The sequence below is a fragment of the Rosa chinensis genome, chromosome 4, assembly GCF_002994745.2.
Source record: "Rosa chinensis cultivar Old Blush chromosome 4, RchiOBHm-V2, whole genome shotgun sequence".
NCBI classification, from domain to species: Eukaryota; Viridiplantae; Streptophyta; class Magnoliopsida; order Rosales; family Rosaceae; genus Rosa; species Rosa chinensis.
The window spans coordinates 50161293-50175435 of record NC_037091.1 but is presented as its reverse complement, the minus strand read 5'-3'; the positions used below and the strand labels follow the sequence as shown (position 1 = coordinate 50175435).

Sequence of the window (14143 nt, the reverse complement as noted above, 5' to 3'; positions counted from 1 at the left end):
TAGTCGATAAAATGGCTTTGGCGTTAGCCGAATTTTTCGTTCGGGAATTGAACAAAAGCCGGTGGAGAACTGAGAAAATTCTTCTATGCACCGGCCAGAACACCTATAAGCTGACAACTGAAGGCCACATTGACAAACCAAATAGATGGGAAAATCAATTGATGGTTTATACACATGCAAGCCTAAACCAAGGGATACAAATACTGGTGCTTGGAATGAAAGAGCAACTCAGGGCTCATACAGTACAGCTTAAAGTTTCTGCTACACAATAAACCTTAACCCAATTACAAAAATACACCAGAACTAATTCCCAGCACAACTAGATTTTTTGGGTCAACAGCACAATATTAGCTACAGAAGAAAAGGGCATAAAAGAAAGAGGGGGAAAACTCAAAGATCAGTCATATTTTCATTCATATTCGCAGAAATGCCTCCATTACAGAATATAAGGATAGATCATCAGCTAGGTACAGCTGAAATTACTGAGGTGTCCCAAGGACTTACAAAAGATGAAAGTAAGCTAACTGGATTGCCAATGCAAATGGGCCTAGAAGAGAATGGGCTAAGTCAGATGTAATCTGGTCCTAACGCACAACTAGAATCACATTAGTCCCTCCACCTGTAGCCACAGTTGGGGTTGCAGCAAACAAAGAACAAAGTCATCCCCTCCTCTCCTCTAGCAGTTGCCTGCACAGGTAATAGAACTTGTACATTAGAAACACTTCTAATATCTTACACACCTTGAACCAGAAAAAATTGTTGAAGATAGCTAGGAACTTTAAATATGACTACTCAATGAGTGCGATCATGTGGAGTAAAAAATATGTATGAAGTACAATCTGACTGTTCACTGTAAAGTGTAGATGTATGAACCATATATATGGACATGAAAGGCTGGAGTTACACAAACCCCATAAGAAGAAGAGAGATAAACAATTGTGACTTTCGTATGTTATAGTGGTGGCAACTACTGAAATGCAAAGTGACCACTGATCCCTCTAGAATAACATTAACCTAGGGTGTTTAACGTAGTACGTAACATTCAATTGAACCTGAAATAAACAGGTAAAGTGATATGATGTATTGAGAGAGAACCATAACTTTGTGAAAGATAAATCTTTTTCCCTGATGCATTACTAAAACATAGATTGTTAAAGGTTATATCTGTTAAATGTCTTTCCAGATGTATTACTACAAGATCTTATATCTATTAGATGTCGTTGCAGATACATTACAAAAGTAGCTAAACCAGCCTTCACGTTGAATAATTAGCAAGTCTATATTGTATTCTAAGTCGCATGGAAATACAACAGTTAAATGGTAAAGACTTAAAGCATTAACAGTTGAAATTTCAACTGACAGGCTTAGAAGATGTTATGTGTGTTATTAACAGATACTCTAACCTCCAGTCTCTTTGTATCTAACCAAGAATAAAGTGAACTGAAAAAGCACAAGTAAACAGAAAATTCACAACAGCATCTAAAGAATGAGCATTTAACCTGAAAGAAGACAGCTTCTCCATGCTTGCACTGAGCACAGCGCACAGCTTTTGTGCGAGGTAGAGTTGGATCTGCAGCTACATCTTGCAAGATTTGAGTGCGTTCCCCAACCGAGTGGTGTATCTCATTTCTGTAGACGCAGTTGTTATCAGCAACCTCCTGCAAAACAACATGTAAACTCTAATAAGAAAATGTATATAATGGTTGAGGAAGAGACCTTTAATCAGAAATGACAAAATCCTTCAGCATAGAAGATAGTAGGAGCAAATAGTAACAATAGACTGAGTAGAATTTTGGAAGGTAACTACGTATGAGACTACAAGCATCTTCCTCAGGTGTTTACTGAAGTGACTATTGAACTTATAAACTAAGTCTAGAAATATTTGCAAATTTTCAGCAAACCCATAAAGAAAAAGAAAAAATTTGACATAGTAGCAAACTGAAAGACCCTCCAAGAAAAAGTTGGTCAGCCACAGATAGTACAGATGGAGAATTTTCAATGCACATCAGCAAAAACATGAAGAAAACCCTTTATCGAAAAAACTTGAGTAAAAGCTAGAGCCTTGGGTTATGTCAAGTAATTATGTCGATCCTGAAAGAGTAACGCCAACTGAAACTAGCTTCTGGAAAGTAACTCTATTTGATCCTATGAACGAAGCCAAGAAACATAGTTGCAAATTTTCAGCATGACCCAAAAAGCAAAAAGATGAAGTATAGCAAACCCAACAACCCTTCAAGTGATCAACAGAACATGGGTAAAAAAAAAAAAGATGGAGAATTTTCAATGCACTTCACAAAAACCCTTCATTGCGAAAACTTGGGTCAAAGTTACAACCTTTGTACTTATATCAATTACAGGAAATTGGGGAACCCACATTTTTCATTAGGGTTTTTGCAATTCTCACAGACAGAAACCAAATATTACGAAAAATCAAAAGAGCAAAAAAGAGAGAGAATGAGCGACCTGGTGATCGCAGTTGCGGCACGCGTAGAGGAGAATCTTCTGGTCCTTGTCCTCCTTGGGGTAGAGAATGTTGTTGCTGCAAAAATGCGAAAACCCCATTTACCAAATTAGAATCAAAATATCACAACAAGTAACAAAAACGAAGGTGAGGGTTTAGGGTTTAGTAATACTGACCATTCGCGGCAAAACTTCATGGTACTCATCTTGCAGAGGCTTGGGTTTTGGAGAAGAAGCTCTCTGGTTCTTTCTGTTTGACAAGATTTCCAGAAGCTCCTTCTCTGCTCTCTTTCTCTCTATAGTTTCAAGGGCCCTTATTTTGATATTTGATGCAATTTTAAGGGTAAATCGTCGAAAAGGCTAATATTTGGTAAGGGCGGTAAAATATTCAGACATTTTATTTACCCATACTAAAATAACCCAATCTTTCTAAATTGTTTTTCTTTTGACAAATGACAATTTTTTTTTTAACATTATTATGATTGCATCTTTAGTTGAGTTTGTAAATGAAAAATGCTAGGAAAAAATGGTGTGTTGGCTATGTTTAGAGTTTGATATCCCCCGTAATTGGGTTCATATAATTTTTATAACCATTTGTGTACGATTGGACATAAACTTCCATAACTATAATCTAAATTAGAAATGGACATAGAATATTAGTTGAAAATTGTATAAAATAGAATCCTCTAAGGCATGTATATTGTGTCATGTGTAATGTGAGCTTATTGAAATGTAATTGATATGATATTGGTTGTTCTTGGATTTTATGTGATATTAATAGATAAATATACCTGAATTGTTTTTTAGGTTATCAAAGTAATTGTATGTCTACATATTTTTCAAAAAGTACATGACAGTCTTGTACATGGAACATATGAGATATTTGAAGGAATTAAATATACACAAAGCAAAAAGGAAATTGTTAATTTGAAGTAAAGAATGATCTATTTTCATTTCCTTGTTATTGTCTCTTTTTACAAGAAAGTTATTGTTTTGTTCATGATTCAATTTCACGAACCAAACAAAACCTAAACGAAAATACTTGAAAAAAATACAATGAATAGTTGAATACAGACAAATTTCTACTATACTACTTGTAATAGTTAAGTCATCAACTCATGGGAGTGTTTCTCCATAGTGTGAAAGTCATTAATGAAAGACTAATTTGGTAGAAAATTGGCCATTGAATCATCAATCATATATATGACATATCTAATTAAGCAACCAAACCAATCACTCTAATCGCTTATTCAGACAATGACAAAAGTTCAAACTCTTTATTTCAGAATCTCATGGCCAAAACACGCCGAGATTCTCTATTTCATTGGGGTTATGGCATAAAGACGCCGACATAAGTTTGTTAGAAATTGCTAATAACAGAAAGACCACCTAGCTTTATAACTTTTAATCAAATTATTAACTTTTTTATGTATGGCTTAGCAAAATAAAACCCGGGAGTATCTAAACATATATATGCATTCATTCATTGTACCTTAACTTTACATCAATCACACATACTCGTCAAGGTGTGCAACGATTACAAACGTTAGTTGACTTTTTGCTCTGCTAGGGTTTGTTTGCCCTAGTCGTCCGAACTGATCGAGCTTGCGAAGAGATGGTGGAGGAGACACTGTCTCCTCCTACATTTTTTGAGGAGGCTATTGTCAGCCTTGTTGAAAGAGAAGATGCAATTCACAATTCATTTTCTACCTCTGTGGCCGGTTGTTGTCTAAGAAGGCGGTGGTGATCCCGTCGTTCTCGGTGGCAATCTCCAACGTGTGGGGACTAAGGGAGAGAGTTTTGATCCGACAGGAGGAGGAGGACATCTTCATCTTCCAATTCAAGGATAGGGACGTGAATGATCAGATTCTCTCGCGCGCGCGCGCGCTCGCGGGGGGGGGGGGTGTCCATGGTTTTACAACAATTCCATGTTGCTGCTGGCAGACTATGACAGCGTTTCTACTCTCAAGGCACCTCCGCTGCACCTCCTTGAGGTATGGGTGGCGTTGAAGGGTTTGCGCATTGCTATGCCCAATGAGAAGGGCATAGCGAGTGTGATTAAGTTTCTATAAGTCTTTTATGTCATTTCTAGTTTCTTGTTTGTACCACAATTGCGTGTTTGGCAAGTGAGGGCTAGTTGAATGATTTTTTTCCATAGGAGGCGAAGTTTTGTCATTATTGGATAGACTTGCTTAAATGTGAGATTTCCAATGATTTTAATTAGTTTGTTTTAGCTTAGATAAGTTTTACCAGATTTTCTTGCCGGAATTTTTGTGTAAGCTAGCTTTGTAAGCTATGGCCATTTACTGTTGGTTATTGAATAACAATCAACTTCTATTTTTAAAAAAAAATACACATACTTGTCAATTTTAATTTCGGCATGTTTTCAATTTCAATTATTTTTCAATCATGAAAAAAATTGGTTACATCATAAAATTATAAAAGGGATGAAACGACTGCGTTTCATATTAAAGAGCCGCCTAACTCTAAGAGGGGTGTATTGTATTTGGATTTGTGCAGACTTTTTTTAAATGACAGACTTTTTGAAAAGTCCACAGATTCTTTAAAAAGTTGATAAACTGTTATGGATTTCTTAAAACCATTGATTTTAGCAACAGACTTTTATTGATTCATGAAAATCTATATACTTTATTATGAATGACTTATATAGATTTCCTAAGATGTACAAAATAAAAATAAATAAAAAATAAACAAACAAAAAAAATAAAAATAAAATAAAACAAATGCAGCCCAAACACAAAACAAAATAATAACTTGTTATCTCTTCAATGCTCCAGTATCTTCTAATAGAAATTGACTCAAATAAATGATTGTTAGTCTGTCTAGCGAGTTTGTTCTCATTCATAATCTCCCAACAACATATATATACAATATAGATCACTTGATGTTTATGGTTAATTATTCTCATCAATTTTGTTTTTGCCGATTAACATATATTGTAGCAATATTTGGTCAATGTCTTGATCTATAATCAATCAATTGAAATTCAATTGTTCAACATTTTTTTGAACCATAATATAAATTCAAATTAATGAGAATAATTAATTAATAAGATAAAATTTAGTATGGTTCAAGAAATTTTAGTTCAAATTGAAATTTATGCTGCACAAGGAACAATTGAGGTGAAACAACTGTCCAAGAAAATTTTTTGATAGTGCTAAATTTTTTTGTTAATTTACAGTTTAAAAAATATTATGATCCAATGCAATTTTTTTCTTCTTCTTACCTGAATCTGTATGGTAGCATGATTCTTGTAGAGAATTGTATTGCTTTCATCTTTTTTTTTTTTTTTTTTCGAACCATTTAACTGGTTTTAGTTCTACATTAGAGTTTACAACATGATCTTGGTTTATGTGGATTGATATAGCAGTTTGAATCTTCTTGTGGCAGCACCACGTAACTTCAACCTACTCAATTTGAGATTTGCTACTCTTTTGCCTCTTTTCTCCCAATTTGTTCTTGATATTCACTGTCATTTTTTATTATGTTGCAGAACATAATGACTAGTTATTATGGCAAGAGGAAAATACTAAGAGCAAGTTCATCCGTTGAGGTCACTGGGTCAATACTATTCACTGCTTTTTGCCTTTCATTTCCACCATCTAGGTCACTGGGTCAGATACTGTTCACAAAAGATTAAATTGACCGAGAAAGTGACCTAGAGTGACATTTTGTGAACGATATCTGACCCAGTGATCTAGATGGTGGAAATGAAAGGCAAAAAGCAGTGAATAATATTGACCCAGTGACCTCAATGAGTGAACTTGCTCTAAGGATAATACTATTAGTTTCCAAAAATTATACGAGGACCATAACTTCGCAAACAAACCCTAACTTGATTGAGTAATAAACTAGACAAAAACAAAACCCCAAAATAATGAGAAGTAAGCTGTCGAGATAAACAGACCGTTGGTATGCGGGCACAAAGCCAAAATTTGGGCTGGGTCAATACACAAAACTGTTAAGGCCCAAAGGTGGTGGTGAAAATACTGAATTGCCATTGTCGGACGCTCCTCCTCAAACACCCCACTTCCTCCTCGAGCCACTGCAGACCACTCCGACCGTCGACGACCCACTTCAGCCACTGAACTCCTTCTGGGTATGTTTTAGGAATATGTCTTTATATGTAAAATCAGGGTGTCAGACCAAGTAGTTGCTACCCTGATTGTTGTTTTCAATTGTGTTATTTGATAGACTGGTTTTTGCATGCCCAATGTGTTGTTTTACTTGGCCTTGTGATTCAGTTGTGCCATTGCATCTGCTCATATGTGATGCTTTGGCATGTTTTTAGTATATCTTACTTATGGGGCTTAATGCAAATTCTCATTTTTGTTTTGTTTTGCTCAATCTTCTGTTTTACTTTTGAATTATTGTCTTCTGTGATTGATTCAATACTGAAATTTTATGAATGAAATCTTTAAACTAGTCAGTTTAAAGATAACAATAACTAGTCATTGCCTCTTGTTGTTTTGGCATTCAATTTTTTTCATATGAATGACACAAAATTACCCATTGTTATCAATTTGGTGGATGATTCAGATGGAACAACTTAGTATTTAGCGTGAGAATAAGACTATAAACATTCATTTAGGTTTGCAATCAGTTCTGAGAAATGACTGAATCAACTTGCGTTTCTATCTAGAAATCCTAGATTAGATTAGCCAAGATGAAGTCTTTTCCCATTATTCATCTCTTCAATAAATTTCTCGTGTATGCGTTGCACAGTGTAGTTCCGATTTCTTTTTTAGAATTAAATTACTCAACTATACACTCCCTTTCAGATGAATTCTATGCTTATATCGCTTTTGTCAATATATATCATCTTTTGTGTCTCTATCATCTGTCATTGTTACTTGGACCACTTCCTGCCCTGAATTTTAAGCACCTGTTTTACAGTAAGACTCTTAAAATCTCACATGATCATCTATTTAAGATCCTCATGCTCTTCAGATTGCAGGGCCCTTAGAACAGCTGCAGTTTTCATGAATCTAAGGAGAGTTCATTTTAGTTGGTGCCGTTGGTTTGCTTCCTCTCCTTCGACAATCTCATCGTCTGTTTCATGGGTCTCTCCTCTTCAGTTATCAAAATTCAATGCTCACAAACCAGATCCCCCTCCCGAAACCACAATTACAAGGACAGAAGCTAGGAGGAGAACCAAATATATATCTCACGATGCTGCCATCAACTTAATCAAACGTGAGAGAGATCCACAGCATGCCTTGGAAATATTTAACATGGTTTCAGAGCAAAAGGGTTTCAACCACAATAATGCCACCTATGCAACTATCCTCAATAAGCTTGCTCAGAACAAGAAGTTCAAGGCTGTTGATGCAGTTCTCTATCAAATGAAGTATGATACCTGCAAATATCATGAGGGTATATTCCTTAATCTCATGAAGCATTTTTCAAAATCATCTATGCATGAAAGAGTACTTGAAATGTTCTATGCTATCCAGCCAGTAGTTCGGGAAAAGCCATCTCTCAAATGCATTAGTACTTGTTTAAATCTACTGATTGAAGCGAATCAGGTTGATTTGGCCCAACAGTTTCTCATGCATTTGAAGAAGAGTCTTAACTTGAAGCTGAATGCATGCATTGTCAACATCTTGGTTAAGCACCATTGCACAAATGGGGATCTTGAATCTGCCTTCGAGGTTGTGAAGGAAATGAAAAAGTCTAAGCTTTCCTATCCTAATTTGATTACTTACTCGACTCTAATTGATGGTTTATGTCAAAGTGGAAGACTGACAGAAGCAATGGACCTGTTTGAGGAAATGATCTCAAAGGATCAGATATTGCCTGATGTGCTAACGTACAACATTTTGATTAATGGTTTTTGCCGTGGTGGGAAAGTTAATAGGGCAAGGAAGATATTGGATTTTATGAAGAGCAAAGGATGCAACCCAAATGTATTCAATTACTCAGCTCTGATGAATGGATTCTGTAAGGAGGAAAGATTGGAGGAGACCAAGGAGCTTTTGGATGAAATGAAGAGCTTTGGTATCAAACCAGATACAGTTGTCTACACTACTTTAATTGATTGCTACTGTAGGACTGGGAGAGTTGATGAAGCAATAGAGTTGCTCAAAGAGATGAAAGAAAGACGGTGCAAAGCTGATACTGTGACTTTCAATGTGATACTTGGAGGACTATGTAGAGAAGGCAGAATTGAGGATGCGCTTGAGATGCTGGACAAACTTCCTTATGAGGGTATCTATCTGAATAAGGGAAGCTACAGGATTGTGTTGAATTCCTTGTGTCAGAAAGGCGAACTAAACAAAGCTAAAGAGTTGTTGAGATTGATGATGGGTAGGGGGTTTGTACCACATTATGCAACTTCAAACGAGTTGCTAGTTAGCCTTTGTGAGGCTGGAATGGCAGATGATGCAACTATGGCTTTATTTGGATTGGTGGAGTTGGGTTTCAAACCACTGCCTGATTCCTGGGCTCTTTTTGTTGAATCAATTTGCAGAGAAAGAAAGCTGCTGCCTGCATTTGAACTGCTCGATGATTTAGTTAATGAAGAGTTTGATTAACCCCAATATGGATTTAAGATGCAACAGAAACTTCAATGGTTGGCTTGCAAAACTCACAGATGAAATTACAGATTCTTCAAGAGAAAAACTATGGGATGAAAATGCGTTCTGATCGGTTCTGATCGGCTGATTGGCTTTGCGACCTTGATTTACTCCATTCTGGTGAGAGGGGAAAGGGTCATACATTATGATATGAAGGCACAGAAATTCGGTCCCTGGCACATGAGTGGAATTGGAGGGATATTAACATGCTAGAGAATTATAGACAGAAACACGATATTCATGAAACCCCATCTGATCGTCTCTCATGCTATCTTGACCTAATTCGTCTGACATTACAGGAGGAAAGCTCATTTTAGGCCAGTTTTGGAGGTTAAGCTAAGCTTGATGTTGTTGGCAAGAAATTTGTGTAGAAATGGAAAATGCACTCTTTACCATTAACCATGTGCTTTGTAATGTTCTTTTATACTAGAAAGCAACAAGTTTTTGACCATCATCGGAAGGTGTCTTAACAGAACTAAAACCCTCCATTTATATCAAAAATCAATACCATAAATGATAGCCGTCAACTATGCATAACATCAACGATCTACCATGTGCAAGCAGGTGCCTCATGCCAAGCATGGCCATTGAATATTTCATAATGGATAAGCATTAAGAAGATTATACAAACACTACTCTACAAGACAGTTAACATGAGGGGAGGCATGAGCCATTGAAAAGTGATGGTGATATCCTTGGTCTCTATTTTATACAGGAGGATATGATGATAGTACCAGAATTGAAAAGTTTGTGCATATTGTTGATAACCAAATTGAATGCCTTATCCCAAAGGCCATTGCATGTCAATATAAGACCCCTTGTAGCGGTTAAGATACTCCTGCAGAACACAAACCAAAAGTTAAAAAAAGGAAAGAAAGCGAAAGTAGGAATTTGAAGCAGAAACAGAATAGTATCTGATGGCAGAAAAGGAGATGAATATCTTACATTTATGTTATAGTCATAGACGTAAAGCATCCCTTGCTTGTGATATTCTCTTCTCTTAGCTGGGTCACTCAAAACTGTGATAAAATCAAAATACATTGGTTAGATTCAAATCATTTGCCCACATTAGATTTTAATCATTTGCCCATCTTCTCTTAGTTGGGTCACTTTTTCACATCTCGCTGTTCATTGTTCCACAAGAATTACTATTACTTAACAGAAACGTTGAAAAACAACTAAAGTAACTAAACATTCTATCGTCTTTGGAACTACAAATTGGTGATGCAGCATAAGTTTTCTGTGAAGGCAATGACTGACTTGTGGAACCACCAAGACTGTGAAGACACTCTGATTAAAGATAATACATACATGGAATCTAAGTGAGTACTGGTCCGTGAGTTCAATTTGGGAGTCATAAAGGAGAAATAACATAGTGCATTGGTACATTAAGAAAATATGGAAGCTGAATATGCTGAAGGCTTCACTCAGCTCAAGTAAGTTTAATGTCACTTCATCAAGCCTCAGTAGTTTTCTTCTGCCATTACATATTCTCTATGGTAGCATAACAAGTACTTAAACTCGAGCATAATTATATATCCACCCCAAACGTAATTTTAAACCTCTCCTTCAGACTATAAAGTCAGCTATTTGCACTATATAGGTCTTCCCGTCATATCACAATACTAGTAAGATGACCTTGATTGTCACAAGTAATCAAATCTCATAGGACTATTGCATACTGATGTTTCATTGGATCAGCAGCCTATATTCCAGGTACAGAAGGCAGCCTATATTCCCCATTCCTCCCAACATATTATCTTTTAGGGAAACCAACAAGGATCCAAGTTCCTACTGCAATGATGTGAAAAACTGTTCTTCAGTCCTAAACGCTCTATCCAAAGCCACAGAAGAAAAAGATAAAACAGAGGAGAAAAAGAAAAACAAAATAATACAGTAGAGAAGGCATTAGAAAACCCATAAAGCCTCCATTAAATTAGTATCATCTAGAAAAAAAACACCAGAAGTGTAGAGAAAACATTGTTAACAAGAAACTCATATATAAATATAAATTGTGAAAAAGCAACAAATAAATTTGCATTCCAGTGTTTTGGATCAAAAACAAATATCTAGTTCTTTCAAATAACAGTCATCAAATTGGAAAATTTATAAATGAACTCACCATATCACTTATAAAGGACTCATACGTACACAGAAGAACAGCCCAGACAATCATTTTTGTAAGCCATTTACTTTACCTGCTAAGTTCTTTTGCAAGCATATCCAGCTATGAATCATTTGGTATTTACAATTCAAATTTTACTTTCCAATTTTTCAGTAACTTTAGCAGTCGCGTGGTTTCAAAACCCAATACATATTTCTCACCTCTTCACCTTTCTAAATAAATCCAGCATTAAGCCATTAACTCCAACATCAAGTACAGTTTTACGTATCTGAAATGAAATCCTCATCACATTACTGATATGGAATGTTTGTTGCAACAGTACCAAACTCAGACTCACATTCTCTACCAACCAGGTAATATCTGCAAATTTGTAAATTGAGGGAAATTTACGACGGACTAGTTAGGGAGTACGTGGGTGTACGTTTATAAGGGGGTATGTACACTTCCCATGATTCATCGTTGGGTTGTTTTGAATATTGTTGGTTAACAACAGAACAAGTGAATGGATTTTTTGATTCTAAATCTTATGAATGCATTGAATGCATAACTATTCTTCTTATTAAAAGAAATTTAATTTCATCTTTACTAATGGAGAATTGTAGATTTAGTGTAGAAATTCTTGATGGTTATAACACTAAGTAATGTGAGGGGGATTATGGGCCAGAGAGTTTAGTTATGTGATTCTCTCTTTACTTAGCAAAGAGATTATATTGTTCAATGCATTCATAAGTAATCTCTCTCTGAAAGAGATTGCAGATAGACAAAGTGAAAAGACAATTCACACAGGCTTCAAGAGGAAATGAGGCTGATGGTGGGTTCGATTCAACTACATACATGATTTGCAGCAAAACGAGTCTCTCTCTGATGTGGAGGTTGGAGGTAACGGTAACTTGTTGGGTGAAAAAGGCTAGGTGTATAGAGCAAAAAAAGAATAGAGGTTAAAACCGGTCATTTAGGATAAAATTTAGAGAGGAAGGTCTAAATACCAAATTTAGATGTATGAATAGAAGCATTCTTGTGTCTTACTATAAGAATATATATAGTTTTTTCGGGACTCAAGTTCTCAAACCAAACAAAATTAAAAGAAATATCCTTGAAAAAAAGGAAAACAAATATATTGCTACCGTATTATTGTATTAAAGAGTCATCAATCCATGGGAGGTTTTCCGTAGTATGAGAGTTATTAATCAAAGACTTATTTGGCAGAAATTTGGCCATTGAATCATATATATCTAAGCAAACTTCAAAATCTTATGGCCAAACAAGCCAAAACTCCCTATTTCACTGGGGTTTTGGCATAAAGACGCCAATATATATATGTTTAGCAATTCCTAACAATGACAGAAAGACCACCTAGCTTCATAACTTTTGATCAAATTATTAACTTCTTTATGTATGGCTTATAGCAACGATTTTCTCATTAAGCTTAAGTCAAAACCGCACGTTACATACCTTTCTTTCATCATAGAAAGACAGATATGGAAATATCTCATTAACAAACAATTAGTGCTCAGTTATTCAAAAATAAGCCTATGTTCAAGGAAAACCTAATTTGTGTTTAGCCCAAACTCTAGGTTACTTGACCTAGTGGTAATAGGATTTAATTAGAAGGATCTAGAATCCTAATCAATGTAGAATTACTTTCCTTGTATGATTGAGATTCTATGCATTGTAATCCTCTATATAAAGAGGCCCCTATTATCAATGAGAATACACAGCGATTATCTCTCAATTTCTGATTTCCTAAAACACGTTATCAGCACGAGCCCTAACCCTAGCCCTAAAAACCAAAACTCTTCTCACCAAAACAGCCGCAAGCTCTTAGCCCTTGCTAGCCATGCTGTAAGCTGCCCCTGCAGCCCTTGCGCACCCGTGTGCCACCTACTGCCCATGCAGCATTGCGGCACTCCTGCTGCTCCTGCAGCATAGCAGCTCGCTCGTTCTTGTGCAGATCAGCCTACTTGCACGCCCCGAAAATTCTTGTTTGGGACCTCTGATCAAAATACTTTCTTCATCAAAGTTGTTCATCTATATCTCCTCTATCTGACCTCAAAATTTCAGCCCTATTGGAGAAGTTTTGAGACCTGTACAGTATTCAAGGTGGGAGCTGTTCAGCATGCTCGTTCCTGTGCATATCAGTCAGTTTGCAAGCCCCGAAACTTCTTTTTCGGATTTTCAGATCAAAATTCTTCCTTCATAAAAGTTGTTCGCCTAGGTCTCGTCTTTCTGACTTCCAAATTTCAGCATTATTGGAGACATTTTGTAACTTGTACATCAATCGGAGTGGGAGCTGTTTAGAAGCAAATCTGCTCCGAATTTCAACAAGTTTGATTCGCCTAGAACTGAAGCTTGTTTGCAATCCTACAATGAGGATCGAATGCGATCCACAATCCTAAGAGGTATGGTTTACTAAAAGTTCTTGTTTTTGAGTTTTTATTTCAATTTCTCTTCTTTTTCTCGGGGACTTGCAACCTCCCTTCTTCTACCCCCCTTTCCTCATTATAGGGGAGACCAAATTAAGCCGAACTGTGGGGGTTCGTGCTCACTCCAAGCTTAGAGCTTGTTGAGATCTCCAAACTTAGAGTTTGTAGAGAATTTATGATCGACCACTTACATCATTGTTTCGATCTAATCCAAAACCCCTCTTGGAATCGGATTTTCCTGGAAGCGACTACGCTCGGAAAAATCCCTAATTTCTTGGAAGCGACTACGCTCAGAAATTTAATAAGTTTTTCGTGGTAGCCCTTTTCGCTCCGAAACTAACCCTAATTTCTTGTTCTCTTTCAGGATGAGTAACCTGAACAAATTGGACTTTGCTCCATTGGGAACAACTGGCTCTGGATATCACAGGTGGGTTCGTGTTATCCGCCAGCATCTCAAGGCTGTAGGAATCTTGGATATGATTCTCGAGCCTAGCCAGGACGTGATAACTGTTGAGCAAGCTCAAGCTTTGGAAGCA

At 36.4% G+C, this 14143-nt stretch overlaps 2 protein-coding genes across 3 annotated transcripts; one reads left to right on the top strand and one right to left on the bottom strand.

Annotated features, from left to right (window-relative positions):
* Positions 1–382: 382 nt before the first annotated feature.
* Positions 383–2796, bottom strand: LOC112198503 (DNA-directed RNA polymerases II, IV and V subunit 9A). Its single transcript, XM_024339637.2, has 4 exons — positions 2638–2796; positions 2464–2539; positions 1500–1658; positions 383–687 (listed from the first exon to the last, which is right to left on the bottom strand). Exons 1-4 carry the CDS (start codon positions 2664–2666, stop codon positions 607–609), a joined length of 345 nt encoding a protein of 114 aa, XP_024195405.1. The 5' UTR covers positions 2667–2796; the 3' UTR covers positions 383–606.
* A 3411-nt stretch (positions 2797–6207) lies between these two features.
* On the top strand, positions 6208–9507 carry LOC112201150 (pentatricopeptide repeat-containing protein At5g18475). Of its 2 annotated transcripts, none has more exons than XM_024342165.2 (2): positions 6208–6580; positions 7439–9507. In XM_024342165.2, the coding sequence occupies exon 2, from the start codon at positions 7464–7466 to the stop codon at positions 9015–9017; it is 1554 nt and encodes a 517-aa protein (XP_024197933.1). In that variant the 5' UTR covers positions 6208–6580; positions 7439–7463; the 3' UTR covers positions 9018–9507. The 2 variants fall into 2 exon arrangements, with proteins under 2 accessions (XP_024197933.1, XP_024197932.1); XM_024342164.2 differs by having other exon boundaries at positions 6210–6580; positions 7432–9507.
* The last annotated feature ends 4636 nt before the right edge of the window (positions 9508–14143 follow it).